This window comes from Pyxicephalus adspersus, chromosome 1 (assembly GCF_032062135.1).
Source record: "Pyxicephalus adspersus chromosome 1, UCB_Pads_2.0, whole genome shotgun sequence".
Lineage (NCBI taxonomy): Eukaryota > Metazoa > Chordata > Amphibia > Anura > Pyxicephalidae > Pyxicephalus > Pyxicephalus adspersus.
The window spans coordinates 110,675,464-110,699,289 of record NC_092858.1 but is presented as its reverse complement, the minus strand read 5'-3'; the positions used below and the strand labels follow the sequence as shown (position 1 = coordinate 110,699,289).

At 38.4% G+C, this 23,826-nt stretch overlaps 1 protein-coding gene across 1 annotated transcript in view; it reads left to right on the top strand.

The window, feature by feature from the left end:
* GNAI3 (G protein subunit alpha i3) overlaps positions 1 to 23,826 on the top strand; it is an 81,491-nt gene that overhangs the window by 10,824 nt on the left and 46,841 nt on the right. The window contains exon 2 of the mRNA XM_072423612.1: positions 6,966 to 7,008. Coding sequence (XP_072279713.1) covers positions 6,966 to 7,008 — 43 coding nt within the window. The remainder of the gene's footprint in view (positions 1 to 6,965; positions 7,009 to 23,826) is intronic.

Sequence of the window (23,826 nt, the reverse complement as noted above, 5' to 3'; positions counted from 1 at the left end):
TCTATAAATGATATTAAAATTCTTCTAAAATGTTAATAGGACTAAAAGTATGAATATGTGGTCTGGTACGTAAAGAAATCGCAGGCTCGTGCCTGGTAATATTACATAACTTATTAGCCAACATAGTGCCAATTTTATTATTATTAGCATAAAATTTTTGTTGCGTCCAACGATTGCTGCGGTCTGCAAAATCCACAAGCCACAAATTTTAAATCTGTTCTAGCTTTGAGAAAAAGTTTCCTATTACGTTCCGTGGGGTGCTTCTTAAATGATTCAGAAACAACAGCTAATTCCGCCTTCAGTTTACTCAACTGTTTTGTACATTTACGCTTGCGTCTGGATGCCGGATTAATACTCCACGCATAACCACTTTATAAGCCTCCCATAGAACCATAGGAGAAGAAACACTGCCAGAATTCAATCTGAAATATTCAGTAGTTTGTGCAATCAAATCCGCTACTATGGGAGAGTATGATAACAGTCATTTAAGCACCAAGTAGTAGGCACAGTCATTGGAAAAAAGGAGTTATACACCATGAGAACAGGGTCATGATCAGACCAGGTCACTGTTATTAGTCTAGAATCAATCACTTGCGGAAGAAGAGTTTTAGAAAAGAAATTGTGGTCTATATGGGAGTGAGAGGAGTGTGGATGGGAAAAATAAGTGTAATCTCTTGCCACAGGATGACATTCCCTCCACACATCTGTCACTCCCAGATCACATTGGAAAGAGGAAAAGGAATTTTTTCCTCCTTAGATACTGAACCATCTCGAACAGATCCATCCAGTTTGGGATTTAAAACTAAATTGGAATCTGCACAAAAAATGATAGTGCCTTGTACATGAGTGCGCAAAATTGTGGGCAGATGCAAAAAGAAAGTCAACTGATGGGTATTGGGAACATAATATGTACAAAAAGTAACCTTATTATCAAGAATGGATCCCAGTAATATTAAATAGCAGCCTTGTGGATCACTAAGTTGCTTATGACAAACAAAAGGAGTACCTTTATATATTGGTAATACTTTTTGACAGGAGCATTTGCTTAATAAAATTGAGGATACGAGTGATGCAAATAACGTAACTCAAAAGTAGAGGCAATATGAGTCTCCTGTAAACAAGCAATATTAATTTTTTGAGATCTTAGATAATTAAATATAGTAGACCTTTTATGAGGTTCATTCCCTGAACATTCAAGGTTAAATCCTTCAATTCCATTCAGAATATAAAGTAAACAAGATAAATGGAAGAATATTGGGGTGGGTAACAGGCAAAAAAAAAATACAAAACTAAAACAAACAAAAATAAATATAAAAATAGGAAAATTGGTACTCCACAACCATGTGAAAGGAGGCACTGTGGTGCATCAGAGCAGACCCTTGGTCTTGAGAAGCCACTAAAGCTAAGGCCAGCAAAAGGGGGAACATGTATCCCCTCAGGCAAAAAACTAGGGCACTGACCACTGCAATTACAGGAACATACACATAAAAAAACAACTGAAATATATACCTGAGTGACAGAAAATGATGACCAGATAAAACACAAGAGTATAAAAATACCAAACGAAGATCACAAGCTATCATTAAAAAACCTAATAAAATTATGAAAGCAGAATTTAGTCATCAAATACTTTACGAAAAGATTGATGCAGATTGATGCAAAGGTCCCAAAGCCTTGGAACTAGATGCATCCTGAGATGAGGATTTCTTGCATGGCAAAGCTTGAGGAATGGAAAAAGTAGACATCACCTGAGATGGGACGTGAAGATTGTAGTGAAATATCAATAGGATACAAAGACAAGTCTGTGAGACATTTCCGCAAATCGGCTGCATTTACCACAGAATAAGGGTGATTTTAATAAGTAAAAAGTAATTTAAACAGAAATCCTTAACAATTGAACAAAAGATTATCTTGAAGTACTCGAAGATAAGGTTTCACAGCTCTCCGCTTTTGACTTTGATAAATCGCGAAAGACTTGGTAGGAGATGGCTTGGTAAGGCTACGTACACATTTGCAATGCTTCTCATCTGATAATTGGCTCAGGGACGATATCGGACAAGAATCTGGTGTGTACAGCGCCCGTCATCCATTGCTCGAATGACCATCCTGGCGGATCCATGGACCACGAACGATCGTAATGGAAGTGAAGAGGGAGAGTACGCAATGGGGTGCCGCTGTTGTTCTTCCTCTCCCCTCTCCATAGAGCAGAACGGTGCTGTATGTACAGCACTCGTTCATGCATTGGCATCCTTTCCAACGACAATTATTGCATGTGTGTACCCAACTTAAGAGAACCCTTCACTGGAGCCGCTTTTAGAATCAATTCCTTAGTGGGGTAATGATGAAACTAAAGGTGCGTACACACTTCCAATTTTTATCGTTCAAAACAAACGACGAACGATCGATTGGGCAAAAATCGTTCGTAAAAAAAGTAACCAACGACGCCGACGAACGAGGAAAGTCGTTGGAAACGAACGACCAGACCGGCGGATCGGATTGGACGACGATCGTTGAACATCGTTCGTGTGTACGGTCGTTCGTTGATCGTCCATGATCTGAGCATGCGTAATGAACGAACGTTCGTTCACTTTCCTGTCGTGCACATAGTTCCTCTATCGCTCAAACGATCGTATCTATTGTGTGTACAATATCTACGAACGATCGTGTCGTTATCTCTATGTGCGGGATCGGTGCTATACGATCGTTCGTAGATATCGTGCAGGATCGTTCGTCGTTCGTTTTCCAACGATAATAATTGGAAGTGTGTACGTAGCTTTAATATTAACATCTCTCGAAGACTTTCTGTGTCAGCGTCCTCCAGCTAATCTCTTGAGTGTTTGCAATTCCACCTAAATGGAATCAAAATCTTTCCCATGTACTGTTGTCACATCGTCAAAGTGATTCTCCAAAACAGCAGTACAGTGCCCCAATTCTTTAATCTCCTTCAGAAGTGCTGAGGAGATCTTTTTATTGGCCAAAGATATTGCATCTCCCATGATTTCCCTGATTTTAGTAAATAGGCGCTCACCTGGTTCAGGTTCGGCTAGTGAAAGTTCTAAGGGAAATTGATGGTGACTGCTGTCGGACACCGAGGCCTCATCCAAAGGATCCCTGGCATCTGGTGTGATCTATTTGCATGCTTTCCCGAAGGTCCTATCACAACTGAAGGTGCTCTAAAGGATCCAGAGAAGGAGTAGGAGTGAGTAAAGTTGGTTGCTCTCGTATGCTCAGCGCTGAGGAGGTCGGTGTGCCCGAGGTGTACTGAGCTGGATCAACATGCCACCATCTCAGTGCGCTTTTTGTTTGGGTTTTCATTCACGATCCAACCCCTCCTGGCAATGTGTAAATAATAATTTATCCCCTTAAATTTGCTAACTGGATGTACCATCTGAATGGTACAAAATGGTACAAAAAAAAAAAAGGATTCCTTGTGGGTAATTTTTCTTTTATTATAATGTGTTGTGATATATTGGCAACTGTGGGCCACTTAGGTTCCCCTAACTACAAGTGTGCACACTTACCTTTGCTGCTCATACCTGCTTTATGTTGACATTTGCACATCTCTATCCATGTTTTCTCCAGCCCAGATGGTAACATTCAGGTATTGGTTGTATTCTGCGTAGACAGGTAGAGTGTTTTAGAAAAAGTATTAGGTATTTTTTGGGGGAAAATTTAAATTGATCTTTTTGTTTCTTTGCAAATTTTGGAAAAAATGCAGGTTACTTTTAAAAACATGTTTAGGATTATTTTTTTCTGCCCATTAGTATTGTTTAAAAATTATTCTCCCTAGCAGTAATCCTGAGTCACACTCAGGGTGGTTTTAAACTCTTACCTTGTTCTGTCGGCGTCCCCCGGCGTCCTGCTGGTCCTGGAGACACGTCCTTCCTCTTCGATCTTCACATATACATGAGACTTTCCTAGAAGCAAACAACCAGATGTAGCCGGTTAACCCAGTACATGCCTAGCCTACAATTACAAAAACATTAAAAAGAAAAAGAAGAAAAGGAAAAGGAGGCTTTTTAAAAGGTTTTTAATCAACAAGAAGATAATTTTGTTCAATAAAAACATTATATTTATCAATTACTTACATATAAAAAAACAATGTAATACAAATAAGGACACGTTAAATATATATTAGTCAATAGTGTGACATAAAATATACACTATAATTTTGCCAGATTTGTTTTGCTGCACATATGTAGAGAAGAAAAAGGTTGTCACCCTTCCCGAAGCATTGCGCCTATATAGGCTTCATCAGGAGATTTTTAGGGGAACAAATTAGCAACTAAACAGAAAGAAAATATCTTAGGACATCATTGCCAACAAGCATGGAATCATAATATACTTTGTAGCTTTAAAAAATGGTTTTCAAAGTTCCAATTGAATGACTTACATTTATGTGTCATGTATGTACAAATCAGTAAAAACAGCAACTGAGATAATTGAAGGTTCGCTGTAAATCTCTAAGATAATGTATATTGTATTCTACAAAAGGTAAAAACATGAAGGAATTCAAGATACAAAGTGTGAGCATTGCCTATATTCCTTTTGAATAATGGTAAGTAATATAGAAACTTACATTTATGATTATTATGGTTGAATTCCTAAAGATAGGGAACTGAGCCCCAGGGAAATGAATTGATCACCAGAACTTGAACATAAATCATCACTCTGAAGGCCCAGGGAAATTTATAGGATACTAGGGCAGACAGATTTCCTGTAAATAGATGAAGTAATGCTACCTAATAAAGGGATATGTGGTAATGAAATGGATAAATAAATAATGCTAAACAAAAATAAACACTTCTTGTTATTAAGGTATTTACCTGATATCGTGCATGGGGAAGAGAATGCAGATGGTTCAATGATATAGACCGACTGGGTCAAACTTGATAAGATGTTAGTGGGTTTAAATATAAATAGTCTAAAACATCAGAAAACACAAAAGGGTATAATAGTGAGGGAGAATGAGTGATCCGAAGTATTTTTGATAAGTTATACATTCAGAAATCTGGGATAGTTAGATGGTAGCTGGATAAGAGCCGATCACCACAAACCAACAAAATGTGCTTGCGCTGCGATTGGAGCTTATAAAGGATCATGCAAGTGATCATAATCAGTGATGAGAAGGCGACTTGCGAAACATGGAAGTGTGTGTATCTAAGGACACATAGATGAATTTCCGCCTAAGGGCGGATGTGTCCTCGGGATCTACCCCCTTACTTCCGCCCTCACATTGTAGGGAAGACAGACATGGGCCAGTGAACCTCAGCCCCACTACACCGTCATTCCTCCATAGTTCTACCCATAGATGAACATAATTGGTGTCAATGTGCTGATTATTATAAGAACAGATAGAATGAGCAAATAAAAAGAAAATTTGCAAACAGACAAAGGTGTATTGAAAGAATGTTATAAGTATTTTTACAGGCAGAAACCCTGATTCCAAATCACAAAGTCCAATGATTAAGCTAGGGATTATAGTCAAATATAAATTAACTTAAGTCTGAATGTGTATATCCATGCATATGAACACACATTCATACATTTAAGGATTTTCTTGGCTTGGGTCCCTCACCTGACTAGGAGATAATTATCTCCTAAAATTTTCAGGTCCTGAGCATTAGGTAATAACCAATGCTCAAACGAGGGAGGGAATTGCAGTATATCCCTAAAAGGGATATGACTGCAAATAAATGGGCAAACCCCCAAACTCAAGGAGAGTTGCCCCCCCCCCCCCCCCGTCCTTCATAGGGGCCCCTGAACCTATCAAAAAGAAATTCAATATATTAATAAGCAGTACAAAGGTGCTAAAGAACTAAATGCATGGTACTGTGAAAACCAATTTTCTTATGCATGATACATTTCATGATTAATAATATATTATATTTACGGATCCTTACAAGACACAACTACATATTTATATCAATCAGAAGGAAAACCCAGGATCAAAAAAACATGTAGTGTTAGTGTACCACTACTGTACCATATAGTCATACAGTAGTGTACCACAACAATAAGGTTTGCCTAATTGTTGATACCTCACTTAACACTTTAATCATAAAATATAACAGCAACCAAAAAATAGATAAACACAAGATAGTGACCTATCATAAATAAGACAGTAGTCAACAGAATAGCCCATAGCTTAAAGGATCAAAGAAAGAGTTTAAAGGATAGCACATCATTGAGACCTGGTGGTGTGAAGGCATTCAACTTGTATATCCATTTTGTCTCTGCTTTGAGGAGGGCTATATCAAAGTTGCCCCCTCTAGGGTTAGAAAAATTCTTTCAAAGGCTGAAAATGATATCACATTATTGTCAAAATTGCTGTGCCCACATGCTTTTTGCATGAAAATACGGAAAGAATTAGAAGGCTAGGGGGGGTTAAATGACAATTATTGTTGTTTCTAAAAAGAAAGTTAAAAATGTTTCCATTCTGTGCTTTAATGTTTTTTTATGAAAATCTGAAGTAAATTGTGTCTCCATCTATCTCTGAAGTTTATCTTTAGGAATTTTACAGTTTACTTAATTTTCAGACCTTGGTTTGTTTGTCTGCACGCAGTTGTTTACTCCTAAAATGAATAAATCATTTTTGCTGGTTATACACTGGTTGATAGGTGCATGACCTGATAAATAATTATTTCCTAGATATCAACTGTTTACCTGTTAACTACCTTGCACCTGTCTTGTTTTGCCTGCTTGATGTCGCCTCCCCCTCTGACTACTAAAAGTGCGTGGCAGCTCCTGCATATACACTAGATTACATTGGTGGGCAGAACGAGGGAAGGGGCAAAAAATCAAAATTCCCAAATGTTCTTATTTTTTGAATAGATATAAATTAGATTTGTATCTATAGTCAAATCCATTAGAAATGTTAGCCAGTGTATGGTGGGCGTTTGTTTATTATTAACAGTTTCTGAAACCTAAATTTGATGATCAGCCTAACCTATTTTGTTTTTTAGGGGCTGGTGAATCTGGGAAAAGTACAATTGTGAAGCAGATGAAGTAAGTTTACTTTCTTCTACTCAGTGTATTATGATATGGATCACTATTGTATGTGGTTTTGTTTAAATTGGCTTATGAGAAAACAAGTTTCTTGTTTTACATTATTTTTGCTATATAGACCTTGAACATGAAATTGTTACTAGACCACAATTTTATGTCTCTATGTCACACTAATAGTACTGTTGCTAAGATGTCTGTTGTCCTGTGCTATTGCAACCTTGTTGAGCAAACCAGTGAGGTGTTGCTCTGTTATTAAGTAAAGTAGCAGTTGCACATCATTTATTCTGCCACAGGCAGAATTAACAGTTCCTATTGCCTGGAAGGCTGATTATAAAGAGGCAGATTTCTTGCCAATAGCTGACTTGCAAAGGAAGAGAAGTAGGACTAAGTTTAGTTTATGGAGTTCATCAGACCTGTTGGACTTCACAGTTGGAAGGTAAAAAGACTAAAGTTTTAAAAAATGTACTATCCGGGTTTAATATTATTTATGTCAGGGGGAGATGTAAAAAGGAATTTTACTTGCCTTGATCCATTGCACCTGCAAGCTTTTCCACTTGTCTCTTCTGTACATAAATCTATGTAACTGTGGGGTGGGTGAGGGTCCACCAGAAGCCTCAGATGTGACTGGAGAGCTGATGGCGGAGTAGGGGTAAGTAAGTACAGTTTCTCGATATATACCCCGAAGACATGAACAAGAATGAGGAGTAGCCTTATTGCAAGGTTTAACAGAAGGGGCTTTGAGTTGCTGTTTGTGGGTCATTTTGTCCAAAGTTAATGAAGTGAAATGCATGCTCATTTGGGTTGAAATCAGATCACTGACATTGGAAAATATTTAATTTCTTTGCCTTTAAAACCTCCTGGGGACTTCTGGTTCCGGGTCACCATTTGCAAGGCTCCTGATCACTCGGAGGCATTGCTTTCATTTATTGGCGATTATTCCCATGTATCATCCTCTCCTGACAAACAGCAACTCCCTGTAAACCCACGCATGGATAGATTTGTAGCAAAATTGGCTATGTACAGTTCTCCGGAAAAGGAGAAGCAGAGAGAGAAAAACGATCCAAGATGGTGGAAGCTCCGTCCTCACCGCATTTATGAACATCCGATGACAACGAAAGTGAGCCTTATCCCCTTCCTCCAGGTCATACTAAGATAGCTGAAGCGGTAGCCATTCTTCTTAAGCCAGGCTACTAGGACCTCTACTGCTAAAACCAGGATCTTCCCTAACGAGAATGATCTGCTCCAAGCCAGAACCCAGATAGCTTTAATGGAAAATCTGCTACATGGTTATAAAGTGCTATAAATGCAATAAAGTGGACAATCTGGAAAACAGATCCCGGAGAAATAACCTGATGATTGTGGGCCTACCTGAGTCTATTAAACCCAACATGCTGTCACAGTTATGAGCTTCTAGGCGTGGACCATGAGTGCAGAGTCGAGCGGGCACATAGATTGGGCCCTCTCACTAAAGATCAGCGACGGCCGCATCTTGTTATTGCAAAATATCTGGACTATGCTGACAGATCAAAAATACTTATGGCCTTCCTTTCTGTGGAGCGTGCCCGCCTTTTGATTTACGCCAATTACTTGGCAGAAGTGGCCCGCAAACGTGGGTTTTTTCAACCGGCCTACACTTCATTGTTCAAGAGAAAAATAAGGTTTACCCTGGTATATCAAGCCACTCTTCATCTATATGATTTTAGGGGGAAAATCATTTCTTTACGACTGCAGAAGATGCTGAAGAATTCCTGAAGGGATGCCGCGGTACCATGGAAACTGATGACCCAGGGAATGTCTCATCACTGGTTAGCCCTAAAACATCTCCAGCACAAGAAAATCTTCCTCCCGATCATCAATCTCTATCTTTGCCCCCAAAATCGTACAGAGATGCGATCATGAAGAAACCGTTGAAAACAAAAAAAGGGTACACAGCAAAGCAAAAGTCGCTAGAATATTAGATTTTGACTTTCACTCTAACAATTTTAATATAGTAGTGCTGATGGTACTCTTGAAGCCTATTTTCTTTATGCACCTCTGAGTGCAAGCCTATTTTTGGATAAATCTCAAGGATTTACATGCCCATGAAAACTAAATGCCACCAAATTGTACTTATGTCTATTTATATTGTTATTTTCCTGTTCCCCAACCTCATTATTTCCCAACCCTATGCCCACTGAAGAGCATGACCAAGATGTTTACAGGGCAATTTTTGCCTTATTGGGATTTGTACCCTTTCGAGTTCAGAGAGCAGCACTTTCTCATCCACGGACCCCCCTTTTCTTTTGGAGGCTACAGCATCAGCTGAATGTTCAAGGGGATGATATCTCAGGTGCCATGGTTTTTGGTAACATTGTTGATTGGACTTTATGGTTATTGTTTCCACCTTTATGCATAATGGTACTGTTAGGTTCATAGCCACTTTCTCTTTATTTAACTTTAATTTAATGGATTCTAAAGGGATTACGATCCCCCCCATAAATGTATGGCGACTTTGTGCCATCTCAGGAAACTTAGGGTAGATATAGCCATGCTTCAAGAGACCCACCTGGACGCCCAGGACTTTGTAAATTGTGGGTGGGGGAGGTAGTGGTCTCTCCAGCAGTGGATCGTAAAGCGGGTGTGCTCATACTGCTTCACAAAAATCTATGAGGTAAAGTGGTTTCTTCACATCATGATGGAGAAGGGAGACTTTGCAGAGTTCATTCTATTGAGTTTCACGATTAAAAACAATTTCCTTCTACAATGTGTATGCGCCTAATTCACCCCCATCCTCCTTTTTTTTTTTTTTAACCTAACATGCTGGATGTTTCAAGATCCGGTTCCATACAAGATTGTGGGAGGCGACTTTAACACTGTAATGAATGAAAGAGAGGTTAGACATGCAGGGTCCTGTCTCTACTCACCTTGCTAGTTTTACTGAATCTATGCAGCTTAATGATGTTTGAAGACAGAGATATCCATTTGAACGACAGTTCACCTTTTTATGCTCATTTTTTAACAGGCACGTTTAGATTATCTGTTTTGCTCCACTCCTTTGCGCAACTTTGTTCAAGATGTAACGATACACGATATTGTGCTATCTGAACATGCTCCTATTCAACTATCATTGAATAGTACAGCTCCTAAGGGTGACACCATAATTTGGCGCTACATAAGTCACACCAGGCACAGCAATGTCTTACTGATTCCCCATCCCCTGCCACCAAAGGAGCATGGGTAAAAGCTAAAAGGGATTTTGACCATGGGCTTGAAAAGATACACAAGTTTTTAGACAACAGTATATCCAATTACGCTTCCATAAATTTGGGAATTAAGCAGAAAAAATGTTGACCAACTTAGTGAAACCACTTAATAAGGATAATATGCCCTTATTATTGTTAACTTTGGAAGGGACCATAATAACTGATCCTGCTCAAGATAATTCCCAGCTGGTAGATTATTACCATACACTATATGCTAAACGATCTGGGACATCTATATTTAGCCCTTCAGCTTTCAGTTCTATCCCTTTACCCACTCTTGAATTGGAGGACTTGTAGTTATTAAATGCCCCGATAACAGAACAAGAGACACAGGATACTACTAAAGGATTGGCCAATGGCAAATCACCAGGGCCAGATGGCTATTCGGCCGAATAATTCAAATTAATGGGATATGATCTCTTACAAGATTTACATAGTTTATACTTCTCCATGTGCGATCGAGGCTCCTACTTTTCCTCTGGGATGGAGTCGTATATGAAAGTGGTCCCCAAAAAGGGGAGAGACCCTAAGCATTCTGAATCATATTGTCCCATTTCACTTATCAATCTAGATTCCAAAATTATGTAAAAAATCCTAAATTAATAGATTCAACCAAGGAAAACAACCCAGTTGTTTTGGAGAGAGTTTTTTCAGAGTGCCCAGCCTGAAAGAGAGGCACGTAGCCGTAAGAATTAGGCGCAGTGCCTACATGACCGGGTGCTGGGGCCTAGCCCAGAGCTTTTAAGGGGTTAAGAAAAAAGGTAGTGTTGCCAGAGGGGGCTGGGCTAGTGTACAACGTGGGAGAGGAGGATGACAATGGTGTTTATAAGGGATGGGCTAGAAGGTCCGAGCTACCCGCGTCAAGAATCTGCAAAGCCAGTTGAGAGAAAGAGAAAGAAAAGACAGGCTTTTGTAGGGCAAAATGTTTCTTAAAAACCTAACTTTTATTTAATTAATCATTCTAAAACTAAACACTATACCTGGGCTGGACCACTCTTGCACTATACCTGGGCTAACACAGGTTCACTGTTCTAGAAGTCATAGAGTAATTATAACATATTAGAGCAAAAATTTGTTTACTTCCCAAGGTGTTTCGCCCCGCAACGCTTCCTCAGGGGATTGAGATACCTTAACCCCTCCAGCAGTAATCCTGAGTGTGACTCGGGGTGGATTTTATATCCAAAAAGGGGTAATCCTGAGTCATACCCAGGGTTGCTTTTAACTAAAGAACAAACCACGCGTACCTCCCGCGCTGTCCCCGGCATCCTGCTGGTCCCTGCAGGTCCTGGGGACATGTCCTGCTCCTTCGATCTCCAGCCGCAAAGTTCAGTGACGAGATCTACAGGGTTTCCTGGTGACCTCGGTACATGGGTTCGGTGTGGGTGGGTAGGATCGCGGGAAATTCAAATAATTATGTATTGGAATTAATACAAAACAGCTGTATTGAATCCAATACAAAGAAACATTCATATAATATATATATTATATAATTATGCTATATATAAATATGCTACTTTACAGTTACATGACATGTTTAAATATTTTTTTTTTATTTTTTTTTAACAGATTTTTGTGTTTTGTTATTTAAAATTTATTATTAAATTTATTAAATATCAGAGAGCTATGCCTAAGAATTACAGCCTACGATGAAAAATAAATTTCCATAGAAAAAACTGTACAGCTTTTTGCATGGAAATTTGGACGGAATTAGACCGCTAGGGAGGTTAAAAGTTACAATAATAAATATTGTAATCAATATGTTGCAATAAAAATTAAACAATACACAACAATTAAAACGTATAAATGTTTATTTAAGGAGCTTACTTGCTAAGATTGATGAAACTTTTGACCGTATAGAACAGACGCCTGATGCCGGCTAATGCTCAGAAATACAGTAATGATAAAATCAAATAATGGTTTGGACGTTCTAATCAGAAAAGAGAAATATAAACAGTATACATGATATTTGTCGAAGTTTATTAAAGGAATAAAACAACATGGTGCTGTTTTTTTTAAATAGTGTTTTATAAGTTCTCACTCTGCCACTGTAGTTGTAGGAAAAAGTAGTTTGTTGCCAAGTGCTATTTCAAACCGGGTAATTAATAGTAGTTATTGAAGAGTCCAAAATTAGGTATAAAAAAATATTGGGTTGTAGGAATACAGAATAAATGTGCAGTTAAGCAAAAATCAGTATAGATTGATGCTTGATACTCAGAGTAGAAAGATCGATGATGTACTCTTAATCAAATACGGATAAGTTGTTGCTCTACCGTCTATAATCAAATATATAGGCATGTAAACTGTCCTAGAGAATCAGTTTAATGTATTTAACAAAATAACCACATGAGGGCGTACTTGTACCATTTACCTGTAGCTTGTAGTTATTAATCAAGTAACAAACCCCTAAAAAGAGTAATTGGAACAAGAATCAATAGATATTAATGCGTGTAAGCACAAAATTAGGGTAGATCATGACCAAGACCTAAAAGGTATTAATATTGGTTTAATGTTGCTGGAATTGTAGAAGATGCATGATGTGGATGCGTGGCAACTAAAAGGAAGAGTGCAACCTTATAGGACTCCAACTCTTCCCCAACATTAAGAACCCGGAATTATGCAAAAGTGAATGGGTAGGGGTTTTAAACAAATGCTCTGAATTCCTGATTAACATTCTTATTAATCACCCTCAACTATGAATTATCTGAAATGCATTCAAAGAATTTGGATCAATTCAGATCCTTTAAAACTGCATTTGGAGAAATTTAACATCAATATATATAACAGGAAAGAGAATAAATTTCAAAAAGATAAGTCGGCCTTTATCAAGCATAAGCCATATAAATGGGATTCTATTGGTGTCAAACGTGACACAAACCTTCCATCCAAACCCACTGAGACACAACCCACTTCAACTCAAACCAAATCATCAACCAAAACTTGTTTACCAACCGACCCATCTATAAATTCACAATCAGCTTCCTTCTCATCACTATCCTCATACAACATTCTCAATCAGGAATTGGCAATGCAAATTCCTAATACACTCCAAGGTAAAAAACACCAAAAAAGTGATCCAAGCCCCTCTAGCACACTAAATCCTAAGCAAAAACCTTCCATAGGATTTCCAGGACTACCACCCTTATCACCATCATCTTCCCCTACTCCACACACAAACCTCATTGGATCACCCACGTTTAATGACAATACACTAGATAATATAATGTCACCAATAGACCCTCCTCTGTCTTCCTCTGATCCTCCTATTTTATCACCTAATTACATGCCACTCCCAGCATCACCACAACACACCCTTTCGCTTGGAGCGATACCTAAAACCAAATCTTTTTTAAACTTGCCCCCCCATTTTCATCACCTTTACCGATAACAGGTCTGATGGATGGACCACCTTATACTGAAAGCATCTGTAATACACAAAAACTAGAGGTCATCAACCTGTCCTCATACAACCCTACAAATGATGCGTTACAACCAATAAAACTGGGACTTTCGTTCTGTACTTTCACTGACTTTGATAAATTTGAATTTGTCAAAGACATACAACTCTTCGCTAGAAGACTTACATTAAAGATTATGTTTATTAAGTCGCAACCACACACCAGATTCACGGTACCACCACAATTCAGTTCTTTCGATACTTGATTTTAGAAACCTAAAAACTCTATATGAACTGACAGAAGAAAACAGTGGAGATGTGCTGAACCAACAACACCAAACCTACACTCAACCAGAAAACCTCAATATACACTATTCCAGTAAGACCACCTAAGTCAACCTTTTTTCTACCCATTTCTAACTATCCTCACATCCAAACCTTTATCAATTTTGTCACCCAGGAAAAAAAACCCCTAGATTTATACGGAACCAGAAAATTGACCCCTAACCTTAAAAAAGCACTCAAAAATCTGAAGAGCAACAAAGAAATCACGATAAAACCTTCAGATAAAGGTTGAAATATTGTGATTCTAGATCACTCCCAATTTCTGGATATGTGCTATAAAATTCTCCATAATAAAGATTGGTAAAAAACCATCCCGGAAAAAATTTATAGATACGTTCTACAACTAATATTGTACCATCATAAACAGAAAAATTACCTTTTGGTCAAACACCCCATTATTCCAACCTTCTATTCTCTCCCCAAGATTCATAAAAACCTAACTAATCCATCAGTATGACCCATAGTATCGGGATATTGGATCCATTGCTTCATATGCTAGTGATCTGGTGGATGCTTATTTAAGATCTTTAGTAATTAACTTAACATCCATCACATCTAATCTACTGCTCCCACAAGACACTCTCCTAGTCACCATTGATGTGGAGGCACTCTTCTGCAGTATTCCCCACACAAAAGGTCTACAGATAATTCAGGAACTACATTGTTACTACCCTTCTAACCATGCATTCAACACGTTCATAGTGTCATTATTGGAATACATTCTAACAAGAAATGTATTCATTTCAACATCCACTACTTTGTTTAGATCCAGGGAGTTGCCATGGGCACACGATGTGCCCCTTCGTATGCCAACCTTTATTTAGGCAATTGGGAGGAAAACCTTTTCCAGAATCCAACATTAATTCCATACAACAATTCATATAGGGTTGGAAATGATTTATAGACGATATCAACATCATCTGGATTGGTCCGGAATCCTCCCTAAAAGAATTCTTCTCTAAAATACAAAACAATACATACAACCTTTCTTTCACAATGCAATCTTAGTCTAAAGTACCATTTCTAGATATGTATGTTAGAGTCACACCACCAGGTCAAGTCAGCACCACTACTTTTTAGAAAGTAGACAGCTGGGAAGACCGTATTGCATGCCTCAAGTGCACATCCCATGCCACTAAAAAGAAGCATTCCTCTGAGTCAGTACCTACAACTTACAAGAAACTGCGCTGACAACAGGGATTTTGAAACAGAAGCGAAAGCTCTCAGAGAGAGACTACTTCTGGGAGGATATAGCAAGAAACTTCCTAAAAAGATCCTATTATAAAGAAAAAACATCAAAATGCCAAGATCTCTTTTCTCACAAAACCATGCTCACATCTGATGAAACAGGGTGATCACAACTTATAATATCCAGCATAGCATAATATTCAAGGTGCTAACATTGGCATATCTTGCTAGGGGACCCAAACACAGCTAATTTTTTACACAACCAAGCATTACGTACAGAAAATCTTTTTTGTTAAAAGATACTTTGGATTCCAGTCATTTCGGAACAAATTCCATAAGTAATCAGCCCGTGCCAGGCATGTACAAATGTGGAAAATGCCAACAATGTGATTGGAATAAAGAACAACAAACCAAGAGCTCACGATGAGGGCAAGTGTAACCCGACAGGCAATACCAGACAGGAATCCCTGGTCTCAGGATAGCCAGAGTACATCAAGCCAAGCCACTGCTTCTTATAATGTTATTTTTGTGCGCCAGTTTTTAAGAAAAAAGTTTTGCCCTACAAAAGCCTGTCTTTTCTTTCTCTTTCTCTCAACTGGCTTTGTCAAAAATCCTAGCTAATAGACTTGCTTCCTTATTACCCCTATTAATTTATTAATTTCATGTACCCAGGTGGGTTTTGTGGGTGGTTGATCAGCGGTGAGCAATATTTGCAAAGTCCTTACCATGCTGGACTTAGCCAGGCGGCATCCCAAAGAGGACATTTCAATTATCAGTATTGATGCAGAGAAGGCATTTAATAGTGAGGATGTCGTCTGTTTTTTTTCAGTGCTGGAGAAAATAGGTTTTCAGTGTCCTTATTTGTCCCTGCTCTCGTGCCTTGTACAGCTTACCCTGTGCCAGTCCCCTTTTCTCATTGCACGTGATCATATCACTTACCTGGGAATTCAGATAGGCAAGCATCCTTCATCGATATATGGGTTAAATTATCCTCCTCTGATAACCAAAATACAAAGGGAACTGGAGATGTGGCACAATTTACCAATATCACTGTTTGGGAGTATCCACTTGATTAAAATGATGTCCTTCTCCAAGCTTCTCTGCCCTTTACAGACCATACCTCTGCTGCTGTGCTGCCGGGGATGTGACACATCTTCACGCTTTTCAAAAAATGTATCTGGCAAAGCAACCATCCAAGAATATCGCTGCAGAAGCTATACTTACCCAAATCGTCAGGATGGGTAATTTCCCAAACATACTATATGACTTGTTTGACTAGACATTTTCTTGATTGGCTTAAGGGGACTTCTTACTTTTCCAACTGTGCTTTGGAAAGTGCACTGGTATATCCTAGGGATCTCAGGGCCGTATTGCACAGCACTTTATCATCGCTCCCCGCTCAGCTAAACGATAATATTCTTATCAGGGACACAATATTTGCTTGGCGAGAAGTGAGTAGATAGATGAATCTTTCCTTTAGCCTTTCCAGGTATTTGGCTATCTTCGGAAAACCAATGTTCCCACAAGGGGGTGCTCAGCTGATATTTCGAAAATGGCAAGGCAAAAATGTAAAAACAGCAAAGATGTTTACAATCCGGAAGCAGGTCGATAGCTCACCTTTAGGGAACTACGTGTCAGGCTATGATCCCCTGCACTTTTGAAACATCGTCTGTACTATTTACAAGTGGTACATTATTATAAGTCAGTAGTGAAGGATGTCAAGGGGGCTTTCAGTTACAATAGATATGACCATTTATTATATCTTCCATCCCCTTCCATCTTTGCAATTTACAAGACGATTCAGGATTTCTTTACTACATCTCTGACATCATCGTCTACCAATGTATGCAGGTGTGGTGAGAAACTACATATGAAGGACGTGGTCTCCATTGGGACACAGGGATACCAAACTGTATGCAAAACTACGGTAAATGAAGTGTGGAGAGGGATTTAATTTAAAATACTCCATAGGGCATACAAAGTGTTAAGAACCAATGAAGGGAACAAGTCTACTACCACACTTGATTTCACTTGCCCTAAATAGAAGGCCCAATCCGACACATTGGTTCACTGTCTATGGTTTTGCCCTTTGAGCACACAATACTTGCTGAGGACACTACAATATGTCTATTTGGCAGTTGGGATGAGTTATTGGAAGTGGTACAGGGCAGGAGGGGGTGGATTTCCATGTGTCTATTGGCAGCTAGAAAGACCCTACTCATGAGTTGGACAGATCCTCTACCCCCTAAAATGGAGGTTATTAAAGGTATTATGAGTACACTATTTCACAAGGAGGCCCCAGATGCTAAAATAAATGATGATAAACACACTGGTAATTTTTGGACAAATGGCACTCATTCATTCTCCACACATTTACTGAACTTATAAGTGAAAAGATTTGGAAGCCTTTCTTGCAGTCCTCTTGGTACATATTAAATGTGGAGCTGGGAGGTCGTTCCTAATGTTCGTGATATTTCTGTTCGTGGCTGCTCGCTGTTATTTAGGGATTTACCTGCAGTCGCTGCTTTTTCCCATCTCCTTCTTTTTCTTTTGTTATTGTTTATTTTACTCTATTTTCTGCTAAGATATATGTAATTCTGTGCTTTAACCCAAGAAATATACTACAAGGAATATCTTTTTCGTTTTGTGGTTAATTTTATTGTTTGCTTGTCCCTGTTATCTACAAACTGTTAATTAAGACATGTTTTAAAGAAAAAAAAAATCTAGGGTTGCTTTCACTGTTTTGACCCATGTTTTGGGTCATTGTTCATCTGTATTGTAAAGTGCCTCCCAATCAACTTTGAATTTGGCTGAATTTGGCTGGATTTGTGCAGACAGTATGCATCAGTACACCTCCAAATTCATCCAGGATTTCTGAGATGGATAACCTCAAATTAAAGTGTAAGATTTGCACGTTCTGTCAATATTCATTATATGACTTTAATTTTTATATGACTGATATAGAAAAAAAAGAAAAAAATGAACAAAATTTGAGGCACAAGCCCTGCACCCACGTGGGTGCCTAGCACACATGGAGCACAGCATTCTGCAGGGCACGTGCCTCAAATTAACCATGACTGCAGGCATAGGGAACTCCTTTGAGTCTTGCAGTCATGGTTAATTTGAGACACGTGCCTTGCACCCACGTGTGCGGAGCACTTGCCAGAACTCCGCTAGGGCTGCACGGGGACTGAACTCATGACTTCTTCCAATAATATTTTTCAGGCAAAAATACTTTATTCTTACAAAATTTGGTAACAGATAAACAAAAACACAAATAAATAACAAGTAAATAACATCAGTAAACATGCAAACAAAAGAATATTATAATTAACAAGTTAATCACAACTTGGAACAGGTAAACCAAAGAATAATATAAATAACCAGTAAAACTTTAAATAACAAGATAAAACTTTTAACAAAAGCAATTATAATAATCAATAGCAAGAATGGCCTAATAAGTATTCCGGTTTTGCAGTACTGAGTTGTCTTCCAGTGCAGCTTGGGATAGATCATTTAGGTGGGGGCCTTGCTTGGCAGAATTTACATTTTGTGGATTAGGGGCAGATTGTGGGAGAGCTGATTGTAAATAGATGTTCATGAAATGGGGGAATTGATTGGGGTAAGGAGCTAAAGTTCAAGGCGCTACTAGAACTTGGAGATGTGGGAACATAGTGTTGGGGACTTTGGAAATGGGGATGTTGAAACTGAGAAACTGAGTGCTGAGGGATTGGGTAGTGTGGATTTTGGTGGGTTTGGAGACTGGCTGCTCCATTCTGATGTGAATACATGGGGGTGTGATTGGGAAGAGGGGGATTTTGTGGGTAAGGGTGGGGTTGAAGATGGTAGTCATACCCTGGTGATCTGTCAGCTGCAGCACAAGCAAATGCTTTTTGGATGGTATGCATAATATCCAACTTACATTGGAAGAGGCAATTTTTGGGCAGCAAAGAGAGGTCCCCAGCAACTGAGTAGCAGAACCAAGCAATGTCATTGTCTAAATTTAACTGGTTGAACTTCACCTGCTGCTGTTGCTGCATCACCATTTGCTGCTGGATGGTTGAAACCGTTTTAACAATTCCAACATCCAACTCTGAATTGCTTGAAATTTTCTTGTTTTGTTTTGTATTCCGTGGTGCTGGTGGGGGTGCCGTAGATGGGGATGTTTCAGAGGCCAGATCATCCTCCTCTCCCCTCTCGCTGTCAAAAGCAGCTTCTTCCATTGGCTCGACACTTCCAGATGTCCTATGGGGAAATAGGAACAATTAGTTTAGGACTTTAATTAGTACAATACAAAAATACCCATTTCTACAGGGAGATACATGGATATAAAATGTAACACATTTTGCAAACAAGATTGTCAGATGAATACTTACGGCCGCATCTCTACACTTCTCTTGAGAAACTGTAAGTTCTGCAAGTAGGCGTGCACTTTCACTTGGCCTGCTGCCGATCCACTTCTCTGCTGGTTCTGCTCTCTCAGGTCTTTAGTGAACCTGTCACACAGGGACTTCCAGCGAGTTTTTGTATTGTTCACTGCAAAATTAAAAAAGTATACATCATACTATATGAACATGCTAACAAAATATATGTCTGAGCAATCATGTAAGAATACAGTTTTTGATTAAATAATAATTTTATTATTCACATAATCGAAAACAATTCAGTCCGGGTACATTCATACATGGAATTGCAAAAAACACTACTTTACAATCCCCCACAACATATTTACAAGTAAATACATACATCCCTGCATACATGTGATAATGTGATCATGCAAGAGTACAGTGAAAAAATTTAACACTATACTTAGAATAGAGTGAAAAGAGTGCATAGTGAAGCACAATTAAAGACAGTGGCCCTGATTTATCAAGCAAAATCGGAAGCTTGCTCACGCATTCGTATTCGCTATCCGAAATCAGAAGCCGTCGCGCTATTCAACAACTGAATGAGCTCGCTGCCGGAGCCGCGCATCCCCGGCAGTTTTTCACTGGCGAGCTTGCATTAAAAGTCACTGTTCCCCTAAAAAAGCATTCTTTCTAATGGCACACATATTACCCTTAGCCCTAAAAAAAATGTTTGTGCTGTTCAAATGTTTAAAACATCTATATGCGCTAAGAAAAAAGCAAATTTTAAAATCACTTATTTCTTTCCTGTTGGGCAAGAGTTAACCGAGTTCAGCTCCTCTACATAGGCGCCTATCTAAAGGCGTATGATGCCTGATCGGAGGACCGGCCTCGGGGAAAATCTTGCAACTTTCCGCGGGCAAAGGCTTGGCTTTGCCGTCCGACTAGATTTTTTTTTTTTTTTTTGTGTGTGTTTTTTTTATGTGTTTTTATATTTTATTGTGACCTTTTAGCAAATGTTTCTTTTGAATAAAGTTGTTTGTAAAATGTTGTTTGTTTTTGGGGGTTTGTTGTTATGTGATCTCCTTTCCAATCTCCCAGGACACACAGTTTAAAAAGACAATTTTGATTGTTTTAAGCTGTTCCTTCCTCTGAATTATTTGTAAAGTAAAGAACAACACAACTGTCTTATTTGTTTCATGCGCATAGTTGTGCGCCAAACTTCAGGAGCTTGTAGCTCATAGTTGTGCGCCACGGCGGACTGGCTACGTGCGCTTGAACTGTTTTATCAGTTGAAAAATGCACTGCACTTTTGCACAGTCCTCATTAAGGTAAGTTTGTATTTTTTTTTGTGTATTTTGCATGTTTTGCTTCATATCCACTCATGTATGTAAAGACATGAGTGCACATAAAGCCAAACCTGTATGTATGCATTTAGATGTGTGTACATATACATAGAAAAGAGAAATTATAAGAAGAAATAGGCAAAGAGGGTTTTTTGGACCCTATTGCTTCACATTGAAAAGACTGCCAATTTCTTCCTATGATTTCAGATATCATGGGCTTAGCTACAAGCAACATTTATGGAGGATATTGCTTCTGGTTAAAAGAAGGAATCCACCTTTATGTGCTTCCACTACCAAGTTGAGGGGAGTAAGTCAATTAGATATATAGGGGGCCAACATCTAAAATGCCATTCAAATCTGCAAAAACACCCTGAAGGGATGGAAAAGCAAGAAAATGTTTGGCACAAAGTGGATTTGGCCTTGGAACTTTGATATACTAGTACTATTTGTTTTGTGTAAACACCCATATAATGCATACACTCCAGTATTTATGAGCATTAAGTTAAGCAACAATACAACATCTGTTCATTTCTAAGAGTGCGAGACCCTTCTTGTAAACTTGGCCATCAATGTGCTTTGATGTTGTGCTTGGCAACCTGGACCTCCTTCCATTACCATCAGGTGTGTTAGAATGAGTATGCAACTCAGCTAGACAACTAATTGACAACCAGTTTGGACAGCAAGTGGAAGTGTGTTTGTATACAATAGGGCTAAGATCAGGCAGCACAATGACAACAAACCTATAACACAACTACAAATGAACACAGGAGTTGTGTGGGGACAAATCAACATGAGTGCAAATGTCAGGCTATAAAAAAAAAAATACAAAACAAAAACAAAATACTGTGCCATTTCCCTTTAGGCCAGTCACTGTGTTCTTTGGCAAACTGAGCTCTTCTTCACACCTTTTTTACAACATTGGGACTTGGCAGGGGCTTCTTGCCAATACCTTGGCTTCACATAGGCTTCTAATTGTAACAGAACTCACAGGTAATTTTAGACCTTCTTTGATCTGTCTGGAGCTGATCAGTGCCTGGGTTTTAGCCTTTTTGGTTGTTCCTCTTGCTGTTTGAATAGTAGTTTTCTGTTTTTTTTTCAACGTTTTTCATGTTTTAACTGCCATTTAAAAACATTTGATATCATTTTAGCTGAGCAGTCTATAATTTTGTTTTCCCCTCTCTAATCAACTTTTCATCAAAGAATAATGTTCTTCCGAACAATGTCTGGAACAACTAATTTTATTTAGGGTTATCAGAGAGAAATGCACTATAACCAGCATGTACAACATTTGCTTCCTTCCTTCTTTAACCTCCTGGTTGGTTCATTTCTGTCCGGTTTCATATGTCTAAAAGCGGTACGTTTTTCATGAAAATTTATTTTACAGTATAACATAATAGTATGAGTATAAAAAAACTTAAAACACAAAATCATGTCAAAATAATAAATTAAATAAATAAAAAAAAAAGGTTTTTAACGTTTACATTTTTAAAACATTTTTAAAACAAATAAATAATATACTCATACTATTATGTTATACTGTAAAATAAATGTTCATGAAAGACAATGTACTGCTTTTACACATATAAATCCACTGTATTGCATTCAATACAGTTATTTTGTATTGAATGCAATACAAATAGATTTGAATTCCCCGCCCTGAACGGAACATCTGCACTCACCGACGTCACCGGGGACTCCCTGGTGACTCATCGACTCATCGCCAGCGGATCAGGTAAGTCGCGATTTACTATTGTTTTCAATAGGTTTACCTACCGCTTCCAGTTTCTTTTTTCTACCCCGAGTCACACTCAGGGTTACTGGTGGGGGGTTAAAAAAGAGCAGTAATTGACACCTGTTTTTTTCACAGAATGAATTACTTCACTAATTAAACTCCACACTGCTAATATTTTGAACAATCCCGTTCAATTAATGATTCAACTACACAGAATCAGCAGCATGCATGTTATTACTAGTGGGTCTGTTGGTTTTCTATCAATGTACTATGCCATACTTGTAAATAATTTGCCATGTGGAAATAAAATTTTTATCAAACACAGTGATTGATCAGGTTACTATCAGATTGCTATTATTCTAAATATAAATGTACTTTACAAAAGACTGGGGGTGAATGTTACTGAACATTAGAGAAATTGAAATATCTAATGAACATGATTGATGGACTGAACCACTAAGTAATGGTAAACAGTGTGAGAGGCAGCTTCAATATATTTGGCTTTGTATTTATGTGTGTATTGACCTTTGCAAAAATTTTAAAGAAAATAATGAGTAAAAGGCTCATAAAATTATCCAGCACATTTTTAACCTTAAAAGTTATGGTCAATTTATTTTGCACTATATCCATTGAGGATTTTCTCCTTCGCTTCCTGTTCTATAAACAGAAGGTAAGGTGACTTACCTCCTCTAGAACGTTGTTGCTTGCATATGTGTCCCCTTTAGAAAATATTTCCTTTCCTTTTGTTCTGTTCACAAACAACAATTTGTGATTTCCAATACCTTTCTCTTTGACAGTTGACACCAGGAGAATAAAAAGAGTGAATCTCCTAAACAATGGCATAGACAGCAATAAATACTTGACATGGGTTCTAATCCTTCCCTATTCAAAAACTAATAAACATTTTTTGCTATGCAGTCACTTTAAGGGCTAGTATGTGGACTTTAGGGTGCATATGGACTTAAGCCCTCCCGTCTTCCACTGTGCATGTCAGGACTGAAAGACCTACACGGGAGTTAGGTCAGCCCAGCCCAGGTACACAAATTAACCGAAGATTGACATTTGGCAGAGACGAAGGAAGAGGCTAGCTCTGGGATAAAATAGGGAAAGGTGCGTATTGCAGGTTTAAATGCATTTTAAGAGCAACATTTACAGCAAAACTTCTTTAAAACATTGGTAAAGCCAACAGGAAGTGACAAAGCATCCTTAAAGTGAATCTTCGGCT